The 25,654-nt window shown below is 50.2% G+C and overlaps 1 protein-coding gene across 1 annotated transcript in view; it reads right to left on the bottom strand.

The window, feature by feature from the left end:
* Positions 1–5,737: 5,737 nt before the first annotated feature.
* The window catches only part of UBASH3A (ubiquitin associated and SH3 domain containing A), a 41,924-nt gene continuing 22,007 nt past the window's right edge, over positions 5,738–25,654 (bottom strand). The window contains exons 8-14 of the mRNA XM_029214792.1: positions 22,435–22,534; positions 19,519–19,641; positions 18,115–18,207; positions 13,707–13,851; positions 12,946–13,052; positions 9,650–9,759; positions 5,738–7,828 (exon numbers count right to left, since the gene is read on the bottom strand). Coding sequence (XP_029070625.1) covers positions 7,691–7,828; positions 9,650–9,759; positions 12,946–13,052; positions 13,707–13,851; positions 18,115–18,207; positions 19,519–19,641; positions 22,435–22,534 — 816 coding nt within the window. The 3' untranslated portion in view covers positions 5,738–7,690. The remainder of the gene's footprint in view (positions 7,829–9,649; positions 9,760–12,945; positions 13,053–13,706; positions 13,852–18,114; positions 18,208–19,518; positions 19,642–22,434; positions 22,535–25,654) is intronic.

The raw sequence follows: 25,654 nt of genomic DNA on the forward strand, positions 1-25,654 counted from the left end.
AGTGGAACAGAATGAAAGATAATGAGTTACCAGTTGAAAGAAACACTTTTGGAGGGAGAAGGAGAAATCTGACATTTCCAGATCATTCATTTTTGGAATGATTTCTTCAAGAACGTCTTTGCTCCACTGAGGAGATCATGTGTGTGTATGTGTGTGTGTGTCTAATTCTTAGCTTTTTGGGGGGCTTCAGTTTTAGAAGCAAATGGTATTCAACAACTGGAAGTGGCATTTACTTGGAACCAAACAGGGATGAGAAGCTAAGGATTCTGGAAATTTTCTGCGGAGACTTGCAAAGACCTTTCGACACAGCTGAGTTCCTACTACCCTTTGTGATGGAGAAGCCTGTAAAATCTGTGACATCTCTAAAAGTCAAGTTCAGCTTTGGTAGTTTGCCATCTCCACCCCCCAGACTTTACTCAGTGCGTGGAGTGTTCAGGCTTTGTCTTGCCTTGGAGGAAGTGTGTGGTTTTCTCGTGTGTGTGTGTGTGGGGGGGGGACAGCAGGTCAGGAGGGGGTGGAAGCAGGTGGTGCCCAGTTGAACAGGGAGACTGGGTACAGGCAAGCGGTGGGGCTCCCTCCAGGCAGGGTCCAGGCACCAGAGTCGCTGGTTGGACCCGGAACCCGGAAGAGACACAACCTTGGTGGGATCCTAGGAGCCAAACGTCTGTCCAGGGTCCAGCACACAGCATCTCACTTGATACCCCCTGGCCCGGCTCTTCTGCCAAGTCTTTCCTCCCAGCCCAGGGCCATAGTCTCCTCACTCTCCTGTTCTGGCTCCCTCCTCCTGCCCGTCCCCCTCTTTGTGAAGGAGGCTTGTTTTCTTTAGCAGGAAGTGGGCACCAGCCCGAAGCACATGGCTGCGATGGTGCCCACAGGCCAGTCGAAGCCCCTCTCACTGACCCTGACCTCTCCCCACAGAGCAGTGGTGGGCTGGAGCCGGCTCACACCAGCTCAGGAGAGCGGCTTTTGAAATTCTCAGGCATTTTGTAAATCGACTGTTAAAACGTTGATGGCTCAGAATCAACCACGGTGGGAGGAGCATTTGCATCATGGAAATTGGCAAACGCCACAGACACCCCAGCTCAGCCCCCCAGTGCTCACTGCTAAGAGAGTGACACTTCCTCCTGAAGTGTCAATGCCAGGTCACAGTGGCGCACGCAAAACACACAGAAATGGTACCCGAGGTCACATGAATTGGAGCTCAAACCCAGGTCTCCCAAACCCAATTTAATTCCTCTGGACAATGCTGGTGGTGACGTTGAATAATTAATGTCTCCTTCATTATTGGAAACTATTTCTTTCAATTCTATTAGTTTTGTGTGTATCCATTGTCTGCTGGCCCTTGGGGTCTGGGGGAGGGAGGAAGTACGGGATAGGGATTGAGAAGGTTACTCTGATTTGGGACCATGCACTGTGTCCGAAGACTCTACAGCCATTGGGCGTTCATGGCAGACTTTCATATAGTATCACTTATACGTGGAATCTAAAAAAATGATACAAAGGAGCTTATTTACAAAACAAACAGACTTAGGAAACAAACTGATGGTTACCAAAGGGGAAAGGTGGGGGGTGGAATAAATTAGGAGGTTGGGATTAATATACATAACTACTATATATAAAATAGATAAATTAATGAGGATCTACTGTATAGCACAGGGGACTCAATACTCCGTAACAACCTATATGGGAGAAGAGTCTGAAAAAGAATAGATATATGTACATGTATAACTGAATCACTTGGCTGTACACCTGAAACTAACACAACATTGTAAATCAACTATACTCCAATATAAAGTAAAAATTTAAAAAAAACAAAAACAGACTTTCAAGTTCTAGAATTTGGTTGGGGGACTCGGTCAAATGGACTAAAAGTCTAGAAACAAGGCTGGGTTGTCACCAGGTCTCGGCCACCTGGACAGAAAGACCCACTTGACAGAGCTCTCCCCTGCTGGTCTCGGCCACCCCTCCGTGCAGCCCCCCAGGCTCACACAGCTGTTCACAGGTACCCCCGGGCTTCCTCTGTCCTGTAATGCACAAAGCCCTGCCCTTCAGAGCAACACAGGCTGCTCAGCTCAAGATAGGGACCTATTGGTTAAGGCATTTTTCTCCATAATAGCACGTGTACCCAGCAGGGGTTCCACCTGCACACGTGTGTGGGTCCTGGGGAGCCCGGGTGACTTCATGTGTCATCGCCTGGGGACAGGGCTCTCGGCATCTCTGGGAAGGGGATACATCAGTGGTTCTCAACTGGGGTGGGTAATTTTGCTCCCCCAGACACATTTGGCAATGTCCAGAGACGTTTCTGGTTATCATAATGGGGAGGAGGGGTGCTTCTGGCATCTTACTGGGTCCAGACCAAGGATGCTGCTGGATGCCCACAATGCACAGGACAGCCCCCACAAGAAGCAATTATCCCTCCCCAGTGTCAACAGTGCCGAGGTTGGGAAACCCTGGACCACGTAAACGGAGCAGGTTCGCAGGTGAATCACTGTCACAGAGGTGACGGGGTGCCACTCCCTGCCCAGGTCCTGGGCTTGCGGTGAACTTGGCACGTGGTCACCGTTGCACCCTTTGAAATAAGCAATGTCTACACAAATAAGTGACAGCAAACAGCAGAGCGAGGCAGAGCATGGCTAAGGGCATCGGGGTCCCTGTGGTGCAGAGGGAGGAGGCTGGGTGGGCTGGGGGTAGGGTTACGCCTGTAGTACTTTTAAATTTTGTACTTTCCCAGCTTGTACTTTTAAATTTTGTTTAAGGTGCTTTTTAAAGCAGATTTGAAGAATATTTTAGTTGAATTTATCTATTTTTCCTTTTATAGTTCCAGATTTCTGTGTCATGGTTACAAAGGCCTTCCCCCCACTCTGAGATACTTTTAAAAAGTTCTCACATAAAAAGTTCTCACATGGTGTCTTCCAGTACTTTTACAATTTTACTTTGTACATTTAAACCTTTGTTTTTTTTTTTTTTTTTCCTTGCAATGAGTGAGGAACGACTCCAACCTTCTCTTCCCCGGATGGCGACCCTGTTGTCCCAACATCACTGACTTAATCATCTTCCGCCCCACCACCCAGTCATTCCATTACCCAGTTTAACATACATAAACACCTATATTTCAGAGCTGATTCCTGCCTTTCTATTTATACCTCTGATCGCTCTGCCTAAAATCCAGCGCTTCTGCCACACTGTTTTAACTACAGTAGCTTTATAATGTGTTTAAGGGGCTTCCCTGGTGGCGCAGTGGTTGAGAGTCCGCCTGCCGACGCAGGGGACGTGGGTTCGTGCCCCGGTCCGGGAAGCTCCCACATGCTGCGGAGCGGCTGGGCCCGTGAGCCATGGCCGCTAAGCCTGCGCGTCCGGAGCCTGTGCTCTGCAACGGGAGAGGCCACAACAGTGAGAGGCCCACGTACTGCAAAAAATAAAATAAAATAAAATATAATGTGTTTAATATCTGTTGGGGTTAATTCCCCTCGTTATCCCAACACTCCCTTTTGGATTTTGTTAGTTATTCCTCCTGGAAGTTTGTTTTTCCTCATGAACTTCAGAATCTACTCGTTTCTCCCTCAAAAGTCATTTTCATGATTTGAATTTGATTGTGATCACCCTGTGGATGAATTTAGGAGATGGCATCCTTGTGATGTTGAGTCTTGCTTTCTATGGGGGAAAATGGCATGCCTTTCCAACCATTCCAGCCTTTTTCTGTGCCCCTCGGTGGTATGTTAAATTCTCATGAGTCCTGTAAGTGTATTCCTAGGTGTTTCATGTTGTGCTGTCATGGCCATGCAAACGGGACATTCTCTGTGTCGTATCTCCTAAGGATGTGGCCCTAAACAAAAGCTATTGATGTTTGAACTTACCCATGAGCTCAGCCATGTTGCTGAATTCTCTTCCTGGAGTACGAGGATTTCAGTCCATTTCTTGGGGTTCCAGGCTTATGGTCCCAGCATCTGTAAGTACTGACAACTGGCTTTCGATGCGTGGCCAGAGGGTGCAGGGTCTCTGCACGTGGGTAGGAGGGACGCCTCTGTTCCCCACTTCCTCTGCCACGCTCCTTGGACTGATCTGGGGGTCTGATGGAGTGGGAGAAGCAGTTAGGGCTGTTTGTAGGCCTTTGTGAGCCCCCGAGACCGGGTGACAAAGGGACTTGGAGAGGATGAGACCCCCAGCCTGGCTCTGTGTAGGAGGTTCTGGGAGCGTGGGCCGTGACCCTAGGTGGGTGCCTTTCTCTAGACGGTAGGATGGCAAAGCCACTAGGGGCTCTTGATCTTGGGGGCTGAGAAGGGCAGTGTCCCACAGATCCCTTCCCGAGCACTCGTGCTCCCCAGAGGGCTCCCAGAAATAACTGGGGTGGGAAGAGGGGGTCAGCACAAACGTCCCTGCACCTCATTCTTCCCCAAGGCCAGGGAGGGAGGACCTTTAGGTGACCAAGGTTCTGGTCTTTACTCCTCACAAGACCTGCCCACAGGGAGTTAGATTTTTATGTTAACTGAAAATAAGTACAGAAAAAGTCAGGAGGGGTCGTGTATGGATCTGGACGCTTTAAACAGGCTCGGTTGATGGTGACATTTATTATGGGCCTTGCGCTGAGCTGCGTGCCCTGGCCAGTAACCAGCCCTTCAGAAGTATCCATGTTTGGTGTTTGTATCAATGTTTTTTATGCTCTGTAATAGAGTCTTGGGGCTGCCTTGACAAAGTGCCACAGGCTGGGCGGCTCAAAAAAACGTTGTTTATTTTAGTCTTATACTCTGGAGGTTTGAAGTTCAAGACTGAGGTGTGGGCACGGCTGGTCCCTCTGAGGCCTCTCTCCTGGGCATGTAGATGGCCTTCTTCTCCCCGTGTCCTCACATGATTGTCCCTCTGTATGTCTGTGTCCTAATCTCCTCTTCTTATAAGGACTCCAGTCATCTTGGATTAGGGCCCCACCCCAATGAGCTCATTGTAGTTTTATCACCTCTTTAAAGACCCATCTCCAATAGAAGTCACATTCTGAAGTGCTGTGGGTTAGGACTTCAGCTTATAAAATTTAGGGGGACATGATTCAACGCATAAAATTCACCAACATGACTCATACCTAAAGCATCTCAAATTTGGTGCTAAAATAAGACTTGCTTCAGTGGAAAATTATGACGGCTCTTTCTTAGAGAGACTTAGCAGCATTTGCAGGGTTGGGTGGCCCCAGACCTGTGGCTGAGGGCTTCTCTGTCACAGGCATGAGCTCAGGCCCCTCAATTCCTTTGCAGCCCAGCCCAAGGCCAGCTCCTCCCCCCGCTTTCAGCCTCCTCTCATCTTCCAAAGGAGCCAAGTACTGGCCAGGAGAAGCCCCAGTCACTGTGCCGCAAAGTTATTAAACAACGTTAACCTCCACCGTGTGGGGGGCAGCAAGCAAAACACGGTGGAGGGCCCCTTTCCAGGTTTGTGTTTTCGAGCTCACAGGTGAGGAAATCAAAGAGATAATGTGGGCGGGATCGGAGGTGGGCGCCAGTGGGCACAGGACATCTATTTCCAGATGACGTCAGCAGGGCTCAGACTAGGCTTGTAAACACCTGAGGACCAGCAGGGCCAAAGGAAAGAGGAAAGAGGAGAGTGCTCAGAAAAGTTTCTTTCCTTCTTTTTTTTTTTTTTTTTTTGCGGTACGCGGGCCTCTCACTGTTGTGGCCTCTCCCGTTGCGGAGCACAGGCTCCGGACGCGCAGGCTCAGCGGCCATGGCTCACGGGCCCCGCCGCTCCGCGGCATGTGGGACCTTCCCGGACCGGGGCACCTTCCCTGCATCGGCAGGTGGACTCTCAACCACTGCGCCACCAGGGAAGCCCTCTTTCCTTCTTTTTTGGTTCCTTATTAGTTCATAGAGTTGAAAACTTACACCAAATAATGAAAAGCTTCCAAAGGCACCTCCATCCTTGCCCCTCCGCAGGACAGCTCTGTGCCCAAGGACGCCCCACACAGTGAGGGTCATTCTGGAAGCCGAGAATGACAGAAGTGGGCTTTTCTATCTTTGCAGCAGAAGTGGGGGGCTAGTCAGAAGAATTAGAGAATACAAAGAAATCAGTGTTTCTTGCACACTTGACTTCAAGCTCCGAGATTCAAACCCATCTCGTCGTCCCGTGTAAACCCCCATCAGCAGCCCAGTGAAGACGAGGTCGTTGTCTGCCTCCTTCATCACCCAGGGACGTGAGACCCAGAAGCCTCCCCCCTGAGAGGGTGAACCTGGACATCTTGTGGACCACCCCAGAGCAGTGACCACTATGTAAACCCCATTTGCTTGATTTGTGAAGTTTTTATCATCATCGTGATTAGGAAGGTCTGTGTGGCACTGGGATACCCAGGAGAGAGTGCAGAGGGATTGCGAGGTGGCGGTGTAGCACATCCAACCACGACTGTGCCCTCCCTCTGAGCACTTGGAGGACTTTTTCTGTTTCTTCAGCACGGTTGGGGTGAGAGGACATCGCTGGGGGCGCCCCCTTGACTGCCTGGACCAGCTTCTTCAAAGTCAGAGCACCGTTGGATACACCGTCTCTGGATACTTCACTGTGCCTGGTGGGCTTGGGGGCTCTCTGGTTTTTCCTTCCTGTTAGTCAGGGCAGGACCCACTGCCTCCATTTGCAAAGCTCCCCTCCCCCCCTCCACTTGATCAAAGGGAGAAAAAGAGAAGCTGAATAAGACCTGCACCAAGGGGGGGATGTCACAAATCCTTACACCCTGGCCTCTGTATAAGCAGCTGGAAGTGCTTGGAAGGACTGGGGGTGGGGTGGGCTGAAGACTGAGCGGCCGCAGAGCTGTGCACATCCTAACCCCTGGACCTGTGACTATGTTACATCACATGGCAAAGGGGACTTTGCAGGTGGGATTAAGTTATGGGTCTTGAGATGGGGAGATAGTCCCCGATTATTGGGATTATTGGGTGGGTTCAATGTAATCCCAGGGGAATTTACAAAAGGGAGACAGGAAGGTCAGAAGCAGAAGGCAATGTGACTGTAAGTAGAGGAACAGGGAGATCTGAAGGGGCACCACTGCTGCCTTTGAAGACAGAGGAAGGTGCTGTGAACCAAGGAATGCAGGAGCCGCTAAAGGCTGGAGAAGCAGGGAAGCAGACTCTCCCCAGCGCCGTGGAAGGAAAGGAACCCGCTGGCCTATTTCAGGACTGCTGACCTGCAGGACTGTAACAGTAAACACGTGTGTGTTTAAAAAGTTGTGTCTCTAATCAGTACTGTGTAGTTACTTGTTACAGCAGCAACAGGACGCTAATACCTGGTCTGTGGTCACCAAGCCTGTTTCCCGGTTTTGATCTGGTAGGTGGTTTTCTTGCAACATTTTATTCAATATTCCACCTCTTTTGGCCTATGTGGACATAGCCAAAGAGTGATTGAAACAGAAAAAGAAAAAAACGATTGGGAACTTGATGAATAAAAACATATAAAGTAAAGTAGAATTTTCTGTGGGGTCAGTGTCATGGTTCCTCATTCCCCTCCAAGCCACATGGCCAATGCACATGGTACACTGTGGCATCCTTACAGCTAAGCTCACAGGATGACGGTCCGCAGAGGGCAAACACTCTGGTATCTAAAAGTGCCTTTTGTGCTTCTACAAGTCACATTAGGGGAGACTATGACCTCTTCGAAATAACAGTATCTTACAGCCACTGCCAAGCGTTTCCCCTCTTCATCATTGTGAATTATGCAAACATAGAGGCGGCTCTTAGTTGCCCGGGATCCAGTTACTCCAGTTAAACGCTGAGTTTGAGCCATGAGTCAGCGTCTTCACGGGAGGGTTCACCAGCTCCCATTTTCCTTCTTCTTTGTTTTCTTCTAAGAAGCACATACCCAGAGAAGGGATCTAGAACAGAGTTAAATCACTTATTATTATTTTATACCAGTCCATGGATTTCAGACTTGTTCCAAAGGCAACAGCCTTGGAGGCTGGCGTGACGTCCCCACGATGCCTTGAACGCAGCACTAACATCCAACACAGCAGCCCTCAGCGGGGCCTCCCCGCCCTCCCACGGGCAGTGGGAAATGTCTGCAGACCTTACTCTTGGTCACAGCTGGGGGTGCTACGGCATCTCAGGATTAGAGGCCAGGGATGCTGCTAAACATCCCACAATGCACAGGACAGTCCCCGTAGCACAGCATCGTCCCGCCCAAACGTCAACAATGTTGAGGCTGAGAACCCCTTCTGTCTACGCTACTGCTTCAAGAGTGGCTTCCATTCTCGAATTCAGCGTCACAAATCGATACAGGTATTGTGTTTTCAAACCCAAGATTAAAGGACAAAGCGAAACTTTAGACCTCAATTCCCTGTAAAATAAATGGTTTGGAGCAGATCTTTGCTTTTAAGGCTTTGTTTGTTTACATGTTCTGCTTTCCTCTTTTCCCCCCCTCTTTTCAATGTCCGGAAATTCCTTGCTTAGAAGAAACGTGCAAAAATTCCAACCTGAGGGGCAGGATGCAAGTGGGGGCTGGCGTTGACTCAGGGACCCTCTCTCCTTCTGTGTGTAGAGCCTGGGGAGAGGGTTCGGGGATGAGTGTGATGGGGGTGGGCTCCTGAATGTCCGTTTTCAGCTGCCCCTGACTTTAAGGGCCATCGTTGGTTGGTAAAGCCCTTGATGAATTTCTGATATTAACTGGCAAGTCCAGCTAACTTGGGGATGGGGTGGGGTGGACTCTAAATTCTCAGTGTAAGAAAGTGGCGGGAGTGTGGAAGTTCAAGGCTGGCATCTCGAGCAGGGAGGCCAAGCGTCAGGGGAGTGGGTGGGAATTTGGCCACAAAGACTAATGGGATTTTGGAACCGTGTCAACATGCAATTGCCATGCAGTCTCAGCCAGCGTCTGGCGTGTGCAGCACTGCTGTCTGCATGGATGACGAGGACCCCCAGGGGGCCCCGGGGTGGGAAGGGCTGCAAGAACAGGAGCGGCCACGTCGGAGTACGCGGGGACGGGAGACTTGGTGATGTCAGCAGGAGCAAGGCCCTGAGTAGATTTAGGGGGCAGGGATGGGGGCAGGGTCTGAGTCCTGAGTTTCCCGCCTCCATTCACCTCGTCATCTGGATAAAAGCCACCTCTGCTTTGCCGGGTGATGCTCCACAGTTTGGTCCAAAGTACCCGTCATCCTTCTCTACACATCCGTCACCTGCTTGCTTTTTCAGTATGTGTTTATACGGCCCCGGCCCGGCACCAGGCACCCCAGCAGCTTTGACCAGCTCGTGTGTTCCGAGGCTGGATGACTCCAAAGGCAAGACGGAGGGGCTCCCTTCTGGCCGTCAGGCCCCCAGTCCCCAGAGCAAGTGAGCCCAGCAACCGCCCTTTCTCTTCTTATCCAAATGTCCCACCCGCCACTGGACCAAGTGCTCAACTACTGGAGTGACAGGAATTATCATGTGACCTGATAATAAAAGTTCTCTGTCTTGTTTTTTATATTATGTGGGTAGCAAATGGCCACAGTTGCCATAATGATAAAGATGACAAACCTCCCCGTCAGCTCCCTGCCCAAGACTGCCCTTTGCGTCAGAGCAGGCGGGCACGTTCTCAGGTGACAGGTGGGTCCCTGCTGCCCTGGGTTGTCAGGACGCTTGTCTTCGTCCTGAGAGGGGCGTGTGGTGACGCCACATCGTCGGGCTGCGTGTTTCTGCGGCAGAAACACGAACGAGGGGGCGCGTACCTTCCTCACTAGCTGGGTGAGCACTGTGCAGTCCCGGGGCGGCAGCCCGAGGAGTGGGCGCGTGCAGGAGTCCAGCGCCGAGCCATGGCCCACGACCAGGATGACGCCCACTGTGGGAGAAAGGACACCCCGAGGTCAGAGCAGGCACAGAGAACGCGTCTTATTAGACGGGGGTGGGGGGGCAAAGTTGTCAGGCGGAACAAGCTCGTGGTGCCCCGAGGCCCCGGGTAGGAGGGAGGCGTGGCTGGTAAGAGCTCATTAACACTGGCAGTCGGCCTCTCGTTTGTGTAGAAGTTCTTCCGAGCCCGTCGCATCCTGTGCGGGGCTCGGGTGGCAGCACCCGCCCGCAAGCTTCAGGGATGGGCCGGCGCCGTGCGCTGAGCGGCCTCGTCCAGGCCTTGTCTGTGAGCTTGCGAAAGATCAGCTGCTCAGTGCCAAAGGGGCCACGGATGACTCTCTCTTTACAGAAAGACCTCCAGAGTCCAGGGCCGAGTGAGTCTCCTAAAGGTGATGGGCGCGGGCAAGGCTGGGAGTTAGACCTGCGGGTGAGCCAGGGAGGCCCCAAGGCCGGACCCAGCCCGCCACCTGAGGACGGAATCAGAACCCGAGCTTCCCTGGAAAGCTGAGAGTCACAGAGCGATCTATTCATTTGCCCCTAATGTGGCTATAAATTCTCCGGTGTGACCCCCAGAGCCAAGCCCCCACCTGCTTCTCCTGTGTTATTTCTGAGTAATTTCACACTCATTTCTTCGGCCTCCGAGGTTATGGTGAGGTTGCCGGACATGCAGATTTGACCCCTGGCCTGTGCTCTCCAGCTGGGCCACCTGGACACGGCGGCTTTCTAGACACTCTGAGCTTCCAAGTCACATGGTGTCAGTGGAGGTGATATCTCACACCGCACGGGAGGGTGAGGACCTAACAGGTAAAGCCTGTGAAGGGCCACCAGTGCCGCAGGATTTGCAGGTGTTAGGTTTTACCCTCCAGCCCCCCTGGACTTTCCGTTGCTCTGTCCGCTGGATCCACACGTCTCTGCCTCCTCCTGGCCCCGCCTTTGCCTTCCAAACCCTACTCATTCCACTGCTCAGGTGCTGCATCTTGGGTGCCTCAGCCAATTGCCACAGCCATGGGTGGATGGGTCTGCATCCCTGCAGCAGGCAGCGGCCACCTGTGTCAATGGCAGGGGTCAGTAGACCCCAGAGGTAATGAAGCAATGGTTCTGCATCCTCTTCCAGAAGCCCTCAGGACCCTAGGGAGATGCTTGGAAGGAAGCTCATCCGTGGACACTGAATTTCAGCCTGGGTCAGGTGGAGACAGGTGGGCCAGGGCGGGGCCTGGGTGCAGGAAAGGCCCTCATTTCATTCTGTCCTCTGATGGCCTGTAGCAATAATTGTGAGCAACGTGAGACTGATAATGAATCAAAGGCCACTAAGATGTGGTTTCCAAAAGCACCTTCCCCAGGGTGCCCATCAGTCAAAACAGGTCACATGGACCCGTCTTGTGGCCGGGTGTGCGTGTGGCGCTGGACACCGCAAGGTTGAGGTCTCAGAGCCTGTGCCCCACGGTGCACTGGGGACTCTGGCGGGAGGGCAGGGGCTCAGCTGTCCCCGAGGTCCTGGTCATCAGAGTCTTTGGTTCCCTGAGCTCCTTTGGACGAGGGATGGAAAGAACGATGGTGGGGCAAGCAGGCCGGGTGGTCCCTTATCGACTCCTTCTGAGCTCTTTTTCATGTTATTTAATATTCCTAATACTCCAGACGTTTGCGCCTTTTCCTCCAACAATATTCATACCCTTTGAGGGCAGAACGTGTGTCTTCTTTGCTTAGATTTTTCCCATGATGCTTTATTTGGTACCTGACACATTGCTGATGTCCAATACGCACTTGCTAACTTAAATCTTATAGGATTCGTTTTTCGAGCTTTACTATGGACATTTTCATATATCCCCGTGCTCCCATCAGGGAGCTCCAACGGTTGTTGACATTTTGCCCATCTTGTATCATCTGTCTCTGCTACCCCACGCCCTTTCCTGTGAAGTATTTTTATTTTATTTTTACTGAAGTATAGTTTATGTACAATATTATACTGTATAAGTTACAATATTATATAAGGTGTACAGTATAGTGATTCACAATTTTTTTTTTTTTTTTTTTGTGGTACGTGGGCCTCTCACTGTTGTGGCCTCTGGCTCCGGACGCGCAGGCCCAGCGGCCACGGCTCACGGACCCAGCCGCTCCGCGGCATGTGGGATCTTCCCGGACTGGGGCACGAACCCGTGTCCCCTGCATCGGCAGGCGGACTCTAAACCACTGCGCCACCAGGGGAGCCCCTGATTCACAATTTTTAAAGGCTATACGCCATTTAGTTGCTATAAAATATTGGCTATGTTCCCTATGTTGTACAATATATCCTTGTAGCTTATTTTATACCTAATAGCTTGCACCTCTTAATCCCCTACCCCTATCATGCCCCTCCCCGTTTCCTCTCCCCACTGGTACTCCTTATTTGTTTTCAATACCTGTGAGTCTGCCTCTTTTTTGTTATATTCACTAGTTTGTTGTATTTTTTAGATTCCACATATAAGTGTTTGTCTTTCTCCGTCTGACTAATTTCACTTGGTGTGACGCCCTTCAAGTCCATCCATGTTGCTGCAAATGTCAAAATTTCATTCTTTTTTATGGCTGAGTAATATTCCATTGTGTATATGCACCACATCTTCTTAATCCATTTATTGGTTGATGGACACTTAGTGAAGCGTTTTAAAGCATATCCCAAGCATCACGCCATTTCACAGGATATACCTCGGTTTGCATCTCCAAATGAGGACTTTTCATTCTTACACAACAACCATGCTATTATCACACCTCATAAAATTAGCATTAATATTTCTTAAATACTTCCATATTCAGATTCCAGATTTAAATTCCATGTTCAAATTTCTTTAGTGGTCTCAACCATCAACTTAAACAGATGCTTTGTCCGAACTGTCATTTAAACATGACCCAACATTTGGCTGTTTGCTCCTTAGTTTCTTTGTTTCCTAGGAAGTGGGCGTGGCTGGTCTGTGTTGACCCTTCTGTCCTGGATCCCATCAGCTCTTGGTTTCGAAATCAGGGGCCCCAGGGCCTGGGTCGGGGGGCACGTGTCTATGCAGAGGCAGCGATGTGGCACTCCAGTGGCAGGGAAATGGGGCAGGGGAGGCTGGGGCATCCCTAGGTTCAAAAATCAATCATTTCCATCCCAGAGGTGAGAACCCAACCCCCAGGGCGGCTGGTACCCGAGGACAATGGGGGCACTTACCATCCTGCGGGCGGGTGCTGACCATCTGTTCCATGCTCACCGCACACCTGTGCAAGTAATCCTCGTACCGCTCGGCGGGCAGGAGGGAGGGAAGGGGGAAGGCGGGCCTGGAGGAGGGGGAGGGGAGAAGGAAGGAGACGGCTCGCCTCTAGCCAGGGCTCGCGGTCAGCAGCAAGCCTTCAGATTTGTGCTCAAAACCAGCAAAGAGCTGGCGTTGGGCCTCCAGCGTGCTTTCTCACTGAGCACCAGGCACACAGGCTTGTGATGGCGCAGCCAGCCACGGGCAGAGGGAGATGCAGGTTCTCTGGCTGACGGACTCTAGCCAGACTGACTGACCCTCTTCTCAACGGGCCCGACCTGTGGGCTTCACATCCAACCTTGTGGGCTCAGTTTAACCAGAATCGCCCACCCCCGTATCTGACCACTCTGGATATCCGAGCAAACCCGGCTTCCCCTCCAACCCCAGGAGGTGTCCGATCCCCTGGCCTGCCCACAGCAAGGATCCTTTTAGGTTCCGTTTAGCAAGAATCACCCTGTTCTCTTAAGAATCTCCCATCGCCCCACACTGCCCCTGGGAGGAAGAATCCCCACTTGGCCTTATATTCGGAGGGGAATCTGATCTTCCTCCCGTTCTGCAACCCCCCACTGCAGTGGTCCCTCTTGAATAAAGCCTTCCTTGGTATCTTTACCAAGTGTCGTGGGTAATTTTTCTTTAACAAGAACGAGAAAACCCCAGCAGCAGACGACGCGAGGCGGCTCACCTATAATCCATGCTGACATTGAAGTTCGCCCCTTTCAGCTCTTCCAGGGTCATGAGGGTCGGGGTAGTTTTGCCAGCCTCCCATTTGGTCCATTCAAAGATTCCGGGCTCCACTCTTATCTTAATTTTCTTCTCCAGTTTGAGCTCTGGATTCAACAGAATACAAGTGTTTATCATCTTTGGCGTCTATTTTGGCTTTCTGTAAAGAAGTCTCTTCCTAGGTCTAAATCAAACCTTTGGAAAAAAATCTGACTTTACACTATTTCTCAGACAAAAGCCACCAGGCAGTTGGAGGGTATGAGAGGAGTGATGACCCTCTGTTCATCAGGAAGGGCCAGAGTCTCTTGGGATCTGGGAGGTGCCACTGGCAGCAGCCTCCCTGGAGCTCATCCTGGTCACCCGATGCAGCCCCATAGCACGCGGCACCCGCGCTCCTCCTTGGGTCAAGAAGGAACCTGCACCTATGAGGACTTAGCTGGTCCAATGATCTGAGGAAAAGACGAGGGCAATCGTGGAGCTTGTTAGTCACACGGAAGTGCCATCCTGGTAAACACTTACCCCGGACTGAGCTGAAGCGGAGGGTGGATGGGAGTCACCTTCTGGAACATTCTATCTCTCACAACTGGCCCTTCCCTAGGATTTTTTTTTTTTTTTTTTTTGCAGTACGCGGGCCTCTCACTGCTGTGGCCTGTCCCGTTGCGGAGCACAGGCTCAGCGGCCATGGCTCACGGGACCAGCCGCTCCGGGGCATGTGGGATCTTCCCGGACCGGGGCACGAACCCGTGTCCCCTGCATCGGCAGGCGGACAATCAACCACTGCGCCACCAGGGAAGCCCGATTTTTTTTTTTTAATGAGAAAAAACCTCCACTTGCTATTGTAAATTAAAAAAAAACTGGAAATGGAAGTCATGAATTCAGTAAAATCTAACTGGTGAAGTTGTTTTGGACAAAACTTCATATAATCATATTTGCATCTAAGTATACTTCATCCGTTTTGCCAAAAATAGTACATATGTTTGCTACAGAAAAGCACATTCCATAAGCTGACATTTTTTTTTTATACCTTCAGTAAGAGACCTATAAACTAAAGTCACCTCTTTTTGAGTGGGGGAAAAACAAGACCTTAATGTTTTTATTCGAAATGGAGAAAATGACATTAAACGGAAATGCTGGCAATAAAATCCATTCCCCAATTGTATTTCAGGCCCATGAAATGGGTTCCTTTGCAAAGCACATTTAGAAAAGAGAGTTAAGGCTGGTTGATGGGGCTCCTAGGCTCTCCCGCAGCCTGTGAGGAGCTCGTGTCCACTGGGAATAGGTGACACGAAGAAAGAGTTTGGAGAGGGATGGATTGGGAGTTTGAGATTAGCAGATGCAAACTATTATATATAGGCTGGATAAACAACAAGGTCCTACTGTAGAGTGCAGGGAACTACATTCAATATCCTGTGATAAACCATAATGGAAAAAGAATATGAAAAAGAATGTATATGCATATAACTGAGTCATTTTGCTGTACAGCAGAAATTAACACAACATTGTAATTCAACTATTCTTCAATAAAAAATAAATTGAAAACAGAAAAATAATACCCTACAAAATTAAAAAAAAAAAAGAGTCTGGAGAGTGTCCCAAATGGCGTTGGGCCCTCTTCCTGTTCTGTGGGTCACACTTTGGGAAATGGTCCGTCTGGACACATTCACTGACATGGTGGTGAGATAAAGCTTAGCATTCTGGGGAACAGGATGGTCATGTTCGAGGACATATGAAGAAGGCCGGGCATCCTGCTTTCTGGATTAACACAGGATTTATGGATTTATGCTCTTTAAACTGACTTTGTCGTGCTCTCTTCATCTACATATAGAGTAAAAGTCAATGAGAGATCATGTTAAAGACATTGACATGATCATGGTCAGAAAACATTTTGGGGAGCTTTTATTTTAAATGCAAGAGATCCACATAATAGAAGTCAGAGAAATTGGAGCAGATACATTCATAATGAAGAAACATGAATGATAACCAAAAGGGGATAAAATTACGAAAAATGTTTTTGAAGCTCTCAGTTATATTCGTTTAAGGCCTAAAGAATATTCCTTTATCTTTTTTTTCATACGTTGTGACCATGGCTGGGAGGCTGGGTGGGGAAAGGGGGCCTGAGAGCATCATTAGGAAAGGGCCTGGCGACTCGGAGGAAGTAGTCACCGTCAGAGACATCCGCGTGCTGGCCTGGCTGGACACAGGCTATCTGCAGGTGTCACCCCCGCTCACCTGTGGGCTGCCAGCCTCAGATGGAAATTCAAGTGTTTTTTTAGGTTAGTGGAAAAGTATCAGCCTCTCGGATGGGTTAAAACAAAATAAGCTCCATTAAATGGCGGGTTTAAAGGCGGGTGGGGGGCATAGGAGAATCAGGGATGAGCCTGTCACCTTTTATCCTGTATCTGTGCGTGTTTCTTACTTTCTTCACATCTGATCACTGTAGCTGTTGGGTTAATTACACATATATTGATCCTAAGCTATCCGGGGATAGAATGACTTCATATCTATTTTGCTTTCTTCTGTCCTACTTATTAAGAGTTATCAAATGGAAACAGAGCAAACACGGCGGGGTCCTGGACCCCTCCCGGGTTTGTTTAGCAGCTAACATTGTGCGTTAACCTGCCCTCGGCTCCATGGGTCCAGAGCCCAGAGCTGCAGGGAAGCAAAGCAATGAACGTGCACATCTCAACAGTGGGGGAAACCATGGGCGTTTCTCCATCTCAGGGACCCGAGAAACCGTGCAGGGGAGTCCAGGGTCCCCTGTCATGCTCGGATGAGAAATGACAAACGGAGGACGTCTGCAGGGCTGACGATGCACAGAGACGACCTCCGAGTTTTAAATGTGTGGAAAGTGGACGGTGATGAAATGGGTTTCTACCTTCACAACTTAGCGGGTGGATCAAGAAACAGCACGTTAATGAGAAGGTAGGAAAGGACTGGATTGGCCACGGGCCCACACGGGTCCTGTGCAAGGATCAGGTCCATCCCTGGGAGGGATTCCCAGCTGCATGGCAGAATCGGGAAGGCACTTTGTCAGAGCTTCTCTGATCGACGTGGAGGGGATGCTGGGGAGGGGCTCGGGCTGGCGGACCAGCCATCGTTTCAACAGCTCCTCCCGTGACGGTCTGCTTGCTGCCCTCTTTCTGGCACCGCTCCAGCAGTAGCCTCTTTCCGCTTTGTCCCCTTCCTCTACTGATGTCTTTCCTCCCTGACCTTGACCTGGTAGGTCATTCCCAGCAGCTGCAGCCCCCTCTAAGCTCAGTGCCACCCCCTTCTCTATCTCCAGCCAGCCTTCCTTTCTCTGTAGCCTCCCGTCCCTCGTGTCGGATTCCAACCCTCCAGCCACCTCCCGGGATTTCACTCCACGGAGCTGACTCTTTTCTTGGTATCATTGGCCTCCCAGCCCCTAACTCCCTACCTTACACAGCTTAAAATCTCCACTCAATCTCCACGGCCCTTCCCTGTGCACCTCGCACCCTTTCTTGCTTCATCGTACTCACTTCTCAAACCCGTCCGGGGTTATAGCGCCAGGTCCTTCCGCTCCTCCTGGCCCACGCCTGGGGGCAGCCCCAGCCCAGCTGACGGGTCTCCGTGTAAGGCTGTGCCCATGACGTCAAGTGGCCTTTGTGCTGCCCAATGTTCACCTTGCACTTCCCCATCCCTGTCCTGGCCCCCCTCCCCAATAAGCATGTCACACATTCAGCGCTCCCCTTTCTCATGCTCACCTGGTGACCTGACTTCCTGTGTCTCTGAGAAAGCAGAGGCAAGCCCCCTCCTCCACATGTGCCCACCTGCTACACCTGTGTCCACATGCTCTGCCCTCATTCCCATCACTGTGGAGGACCGGCCGTGCATGCATGGCGACCTAGGTCTTGTGCCCCCTTCCCCACACTGGGAGGGACGGAACCAGGACCTCCAGGGCAGGCTGCCCATCTCTGGCAGGAAGTTGCTTCTTCCTGTAGGTGGACGCTTGCTCAGAAGGGTCTGCCACTGGCTTCCGATCACACAGCAGCTTTTGATGGTGCCGAACAGCTCCCAGGAGCCGATTCCCTTGCCCAGGGAGTCTTGCATTTTGGACTTGAGAAGGGACCACAGCAGTTCTCAGCTCTCTGGGAACACCCTCGCCCCCAGCTTTTTAAAAAACACATGGCAGAAGCAGGCCAAAGGCGAATTACAATCCTGACCTTCCAGAAATGCTAACTGTCTCAGTGCCTCCTAACAGTCCTCGAGGGCTGGTTCACAGCTGTCTTGTGACTTTGTGTAGCCATTCGTGGTCACCCACCCCAGTCTCACCTCTGCTCACTGTCGTCTCCCCCAGGAGAAGAGTCATGAGGTCAAGGCCACATGAGAAGCTAGCTACAGTTCTCACTGACCTTCCAGGATGTGTTTGGCTGTCTGCACACAGCGGAGGGCTGGGGAGGTGAAGACGGAGGTGATCCTGATGCCACTGTCCAGCAGAGCTTCCCCTGGAAGACAGCAGGTGGAGAAGTGCCGTCTTCATAACTGTAGCTACCCATGGTGGCAACTCCAACAGGTGGCTTACTACCCGTGGCAGGCAGGGTCTTAAGTGGCCCCAAGAATCCCCACCACCACCCCGTATACACACCCTGTATAATCCCCTGGTGTGTGGGTGGAAGCTGTGAGTACGGTGAGCTAGCACCCCTGTGACCAGGTTATGTTATAAGGCAGAAGGGAGATTATCACAGGTGGGCCAGACCCATTCAGGTGAGCCCATTAAAAGCAGAGGTTTCTCCAGCCAGTCACAGAAAAGAAGTCAGATAACATATTCACACTGCTATGTATAAAACAGACAACCAACAAGGTCCTTCTTCATAGCACAGGGAACTCGACTCAATATTTTGTAATAACCTATAAGGGAAAAGAATCTGATAAAGAACATTTATCTATCTATCTGTCTGTCTATCTATCTAAAACGGAACTACTTTGCTGTACACCTGAAACTTATATGATATTGTAAATCAACTATACTTTAATAAAATTTTTTAAAAACCAAAGGTAGAGGGATTTGACATGCAATAAATTCTCTATTGTTGGCTTCCAAGATGGAGGGGGCCATGTTGCAAGGAAGGTGGGTGGGCTCTAGGAATCCAGCAGGCCCTGTGCTGGCACCAGGCAAGGAAGTGAGGACTTCACTCCTACAACCACAAGGAACTGAATTCTCCCACCAGCCCAATGAATGTGGAACTGCTTCCAGGAGGCTCCAGGTGGGAAGTCAGCCCAGCCAGCAGCTTGATATCAGAGTTCAGACCCTGAACAGAGAACCCAGCCATGCTGTGTTTGTGTTTCTGACCCACAGAACTGTGAGCATCAAGTGGGTGCTGTTTCAAGTTCATGGTCATCTGTAGTAATGGAAACTCAAGCCCCCTGGGGCTCATGGAAGGACAAGCCTGTAAATCACATTTCTTCTTGCAAAATTAGAGGACCTGGTCTTTGGGAAAGAAGGAGATCTCTTCAGTACAAAATCTGCACAGTACCAACACCAGCGAGGTTTCCGTGGATGTTGTGATGGGCTGATTTCTGTTCCCTAAATTCATATGTTGGAGTCCTAACCCCATGCCTCACAGTGTGACATTCTTTGAATGTAGGGTCTTTATAGAGGTGATCAAGTTAAGACGAGCAATTTATGAGGACTGGTGCCCTTATATAAAAGGGAGATCTGACCTCAAAGGGCACGTAGCAAGGACTCAATACACGTGAGTGATAATCACTGCTACAACTATTGTTACTATTCCTACTAGAATGATCCTCAAACATACCTGCCATTCTGGACTGGAAAATTCCACAGGACGATAAAGGTGGATCGTTTTCAAAGTCTTTGATACCTCGGCTCCGTCTGGGCAGACTGCGAGGGAAGTTCAGGTCTGGCCGGTAGTATTTCCCTAAAGCATAAATACGTACCAGATGCTCAGTTCCACTGAGTTAGTGCATATTTGTCCCACTAAACTCTTAAGATCAAGACCCACATTTGAAACATGGTAATTATTTACATTGTGGTCGACTGTGTTTTTTCTTGAGCTTGCTCTGTGATGTGGATTCCAGGAGGAAGCCCTACTCTCACCACCCATTCCCTCAAACACAGAAAACGTATGTTTCAGCCATAGGCACCATGAGACCTTCTTTGTCCTCTCAAACACCCCCCGAAGAGTCATTCATACAATTTTCCTGATTAAGAACCGAGACTGATTTAGCTTAACTCGATAAGAATCTCAAATTGGTATTAATTAATTAGATGAAACTCAACCCATCCCCATAGCTTGAAGATGTCCCGTTGCCTACGGGACAGAATACAGATGGTGGGAGAGGGTCCTGCATTGTGTGTTGTTAGTCAGCTGCCTGAGGCAGGACTGGACATCAGGGGGCTCCGCTGGGACTCCCCGCCACCACAACCCATTCAGAGGCTCAGAGCACCTTGGCTCACTTTGAGTTTGACCTTGGGCTCGAAGATTGGACGATCTGGTGCAAATCCTGGCACCACCAGTTACTAGCTGTGTGTGTACAGGCAACTGACTAATCTCCCTTATCGATACAAATCGGGAAACAACAGAGTTGTCTGAACCAATCAGCAAGATAATGCTTGGAGCCCGGAGCCTGGCTCAGAGGTAGTGGCCAATAGGGTCAGGTCTGATCTCATCCTCAGATTATCCAATTATCCCTGCGGATAAATGGATAATCATGCCGCACCACACCAAGCCCTCTCATCCTCCCAAGCGGCCCCCAAACCTCCTGGCTACAACAGATTCTAGCAGCCAACCCGCCTCTCCTGAGACCTGCCATACGTCATACGGCTGGCCTGTCACTTGCTCCTGAACACGCCACCCCAGCCTCCCAGCAGTTCACCAAGGGGAGGCAGGTGGCGGCTATCTGCCTGCCTTGTGCTTTTTAGGTTCCATGAAAGATTTTTCTGGAAGCTGCCTCCCTGGAATTTCCATTGGCAGAGACTCTGTTTGAACCGTAAGCTTTACAGACCTTTATTAAATGCCAGTGTTAGGTGTGCCCACAGGGAAAGCTGGTATTTGTTTTTCATTCAAAGCGAAGGTCCGTCACTTCTGTCATATCCTCAAGGGCATCTGTCATCCCCAAATGTGAAACTACTCCACTGAGGTCTTTTGCCCTCACTGATGCTTTATCTGTGATCACTTTGGGAGGCAGAGGGCAGAGCTCACAAGAAGCCGAGGACCCGGGGGGGTGGTTGGGTTCTGACGGGAGTACAGTCTGAGCGAATAGGGGTGCCCTGGGCCAGCGCCGCTGGGAAGTCAGGGGCCATAGAGGGTGTGGGTCCTTCGTCCAGAAGTGAGCAGAAACCAGGAGGGACGCCGGAATGCAAGGGGAGGCCAGCAGTGTCCCCAAATACCCGTCACTGTAATTGATCAAACACTGCAACTTGCAGAATTCAGACCAAGTAGACAGTCACAACGCACTTTACCAGGGCTTCCTTACCTGGTAGAAGATCCACCAACAGCTTCCTCTAAGCTGGGAATTTCCAGTGCCTTTAAAATATTTTCCCTTATAGGTGACTTGATCTTTTGCGTAGATGACCAAATCTTTTCCCTCTTTTTATGAAGTCCAGTCACTCTTTTTTGATGTTGGTTGTTTGGTCTGGTTCTCACACCACCACCACCATCATATACATACTGACGTGTGTGCCATTTCAGTCTGTAGTTTTAGTAATTGTTTTATTGCAGGAAGTGTCTTCTAATTCTTTGTCTGAATGTCAGTGCATCTTCAGAGCCACGTATTTCTTCCTTGAGCCTTTGTGCCTCTACTTGGTCTTGTTTTGTAGAGACAAGCATTGCATTAGTTCTATGGGTTCTTGGCGATAGGTGTAGTCATGACGTCATTTGCTCAGGAATTTTCTTCTGCATTCAGGTCATCTGCCAATGCTTCCCCTATTCACCTCCCCCTTTCTTGGCCTGTTGGGTTCCTGGAGGGATCCCCAAGGGCTCAGCAAGTCCAGCCACTGTGAATGGATTTTATCACTAGGTTCATTTAATACTTTCATTTATATAATTATCCATGGCTCAGAAATAGTGGCACTCTGGGCTTTCCATTAGGGGATGCGTGTGATGCAATTGTGGATCAGTACAGAGACTGTGGGTGTTTTGTATTTACAAGCCCTGTTCTCAGTTCTTGGCATCCAGAGGGGTGAAGTTGGGGTAAGCACCCAATACGTTAAAAAATATGCCCTTCAGTTGAGTATAGCACGGCCAGACATTGTAGGGAAGCGACCACTGCAGGGAAGATGACTCAGAAAGATGCAGCTGTGAGATTGCAAGTTGGGGTATGTGCCAGCAGCTGAGGGTCCGTGACTGCGGTCAGAGTGACTTGCTTTCAAGGCAGTGCCTTACCCACTAACCAAATGCCATGTGTGTGCTGCTGGGACACACAGGGCTGTCCACGTGTCACTCCAGCAGACTTGCTTACTATTGAAAACCATTCCTCCATCTTCCCCAAAGCGTTTGAGGTAAGATACTTACAGATGCATACACGCTCACATGCACACATGTAATGCCTGTGGAGAGAGATGGAGCGTGTGTCTATCCCACATGAACAGTCTATGCATGGTCATTCTGAAGCATGGTGCCCCAGGGGCTCTGGCTAAGAAATCTGAGACGTGATCTCATCTGTTAGCTCTGTCTAATTCCTGCCTCTGGATTCTCCAGGACTGCACCTACCGTCGGGAGTGGAACACTGCTGCAGCCAGGACTTCCCGAAGATCTGGTCCACTCTCTCCCCATGGCGCACCACCAGGACGCTTTTCCTCAGTATGGTGGCCTGGAATGGTGGAAAGAAAGGCACGTGAGAGTGAACACCCACCTTATGAAACTTGTTCCAGCAGCTTCTCCCCCTCATCCAGTGGTGGCCCGGACACCACGTCTCTTCCTTCCTCGCTCAGTAGCTACAGCCCGTTTTACCAGGATCATTATGATGAGAATGGGCTAGGAATTGCAGGTGATCTCTAATTTCTTGCAACTTTTAATTTTCTGGGCACTATAGCACACATAGGAAATGAAAAGGAAGTGGAACAAATGACCCATGTCATGGCACATCAACTGTCTACTTTCTGTCTCTTCCAAGTTCTTATCCTTTGTCTTGGTCCCTTCAGGCTGCTGTAATAAAATACCCTGGGTGGCTTATAAACAACAGAAATTTGTGTCTCATGGTTCTGGAGGCTGGAAGTCTCAGGGTGCCAGAGATCAGGCACCAGCACAGTTAGGTGAGGGCCCTCTTTTGGGCTAACATCTCACTGTGTCCTCACACGGTGGAGAGTAAGGGAGCTCTCTGGGGTCTTTTCCATAAGGTCACTAACCCCTTTCATGAGAGCTCCACCCGCATGACCTAAGCCCCACCTCCAAACACCATCACATTGATCAACAAGATTTCAACATAGGAATTTGGTGGGGGACACAAATATTCACCCTTCCATAGTGACTTCTTAGGAATGATCTGAATCTATCTAAATATAATAATATATACATTTATTACCTTATAATATGATATGTAATTGTAATTCAATTATATAATATAATTATAATCTTTATAATATACTATATTATAATATATCTATCATAATGTACTATATTATACTATTATAACATTATAGATTACATAATATCTATTATATATAATAGATATATATAATAGATATATGTATATACTATTAGATATGTACAAATCTTCCTCAACATAGGATGGGGTTACATCCCAATAAACCCATATAAATTGAAAATATCTTAAGTAAAAAATGCATTTAATATCATTTGATATCTGCCCAACATCAGAGAGAGGATTGGACCACATGTCACTAGTCTGGGAAAATTCAAAATTCAAGTATTCAAAATTCTATTGAATGCATATTGCTTTTGCACCATCGTAAAGTCAAACAAGTGTAAGTCGAACCATTGTAAGTTGGGGACCATCTGTGTGTGTATATCTATATCTATATCTATCTATAAAATCTATCTATTATCTATTTATCAATCATCTATCTATCTACCTATCTATGTATCTATCTACCTACCTATCTATCTATCTATCTACCTATCTATCTCTCTATCTATCTCTCTCTCTATCTAATCTATCTATCATTTAGCCATCCATCCATCCATCCTAGTCTCCTCTGTTGTTGGCACTCGTTTTCTTCCGAGGGGCCCTCTGGGACCACCCCAGTGTTGATGTGTTAAATGTGGTTCTCTGCTTAAATGTGGTTCACCCTGTTCTCCAGGGTGCCAGGGCGTGTGTTCAGCTCTGGGCACCCAGGGGAGAAGCCCTGCATCTACCCCTTCCTTCTCCTTTCTTGCTGGCCCTTCTTTCCCATAACTGGCGTTTTTCTGTTTGGCTGAGTGCTAGGGGAAAACAGCCCTTTATTTTACTTTATTTATTTTGGGGAGAGAAAGGCATCGACAGGAGGTTAGCAGGGTCCAGCTGTGGAAACAGCAGAGCTCTCTGGAGCTCTCCCACTTTGCTTTGGGCAGGGGCTCAGACGGCCTTTGGGCCTCAAAACTGCAGGGCTCACGTCCACCTTTGCTCTGGGGGAGGTCAGTGCTTTGGTGAATTAACCCAAGGGCTGCATTCCAGGCCGTGGCGTGGGGGGTCTTTGAGGAGGGGACCTCTATGTGTGGGGTGGCTGGGGGTTTCCTCAGGGGAGCTGGGGCTGAACCTTCTCCTCGCTGTGCTATGTCGGAGGGAGAGGTTGACCTCGAGAGGAAGCCTGAGCACATTTTCTGTAAAAAAGACGGAGAGAATGAGGGAGAGCTGAGATGGCCAGAGAGGTGAGAGTGACCTGCAGAGGCTGAGGGCGGAGCCGACGTGGAGCCACCAGGACAGCTGTGTGGGGCACAGGCCTCCCCCGGGAGCCCCAGAGGTGACAGACAACCTCTCGAGGGAGGCACTGAGGCTGGGCCGGGACTCTGAAGGAGCTCGCCTCCCAGCCCCGGGGGCAGGGGCGGTGCTGCCCAGCGCCAGGCCCAGACCATTCAGGGGACTCAACTCTGGAGCAGGATGGGAAATTCCGCATCAGACAGGCCCGCCGCCTCTGGGGACTCGTGCCGTCAGGGTCTGGGGACACGCGTGCCAGATGCTGGGACACAAGGTGTCGTCCACAGGTGCCCCACTTAGGGGGCCTCGGATCTCACTGGGGCCTCTGGACCAACATGGAAAGATGAGTCACAGATGGCAGAGGACGAGGGGCAGAGCTGACAGTGCCTGCCACAGGAGGTGGGCTGGGGGGACTCCAGGGAAGACACGGGACTTGGTCATGCCTGGAGCCACGGTCACCAGGGACGGTCAGAAGGGGGAGGGCGTCTGGACAGGAGACAGCTCCAGCCAGAGGTCTGCTTTGCCCTGACCACTCCTTTTCGTCAGGTGGACCCTTTCTCTCCCTCCCCATCTTTGGCCTCACATCCCTCTGAAGGTGGGCTTCGGGGTGAAAATGTATCTGCTATTTTTTTTTCTTTTGGCTGCTCTGCGCAGCACGTGGGATCTTAGTTCCCCGACCGGGGATCGAACTCTCGCCCCCTGCATCGGAAGTGCAGAGTCTTAACCACTGGACCACCGGGGAAGTCCCTCTATCTTTGCTATTGAGTGATGTGAGGAAGAGGGGACGAGATGTGGCCCTCCTCAGTGTGAACTCCATCACCAGACCCAGAATCACATTCTGGTTTCCCCCAAATACTGGAGAGGAAAATGTAGGTATTTTTAACAGGTAAACACCCTGAGAGACACGGTGTTCATTTGAAACTAGCCAGTGCTACTGACCACGCCCTTGGGATTGATTCTGCCGACAGGGATGGGGCCTCGAGGGTCTGCACCTCTGGCTGCTCCCCCAGCATGTCTTCAAGTTCATCAAGAAGGACGAAGGGGCCCCAGCAGAGTCCCCGCATGTTGGAAAGTGGT

The sequence above is a fragment of the Monodon monoceros genome, unplaced genomic scaffold (genome assembly GCF_005190385.1).
Source record: "Monodon monoceros isolate NGI ecotype Baffin Bay Population unplaced genomic scaffold, NGI_Narwhal_1 Super_Scaffold_11, whole genome shotgun sequence".
NCBI classification, from domain to species: Eukaryota; Metazoa; Chordata; class Mammalia; order Artiodactyla; family Monodontidae; genus Monodon; species Monodon monoceros.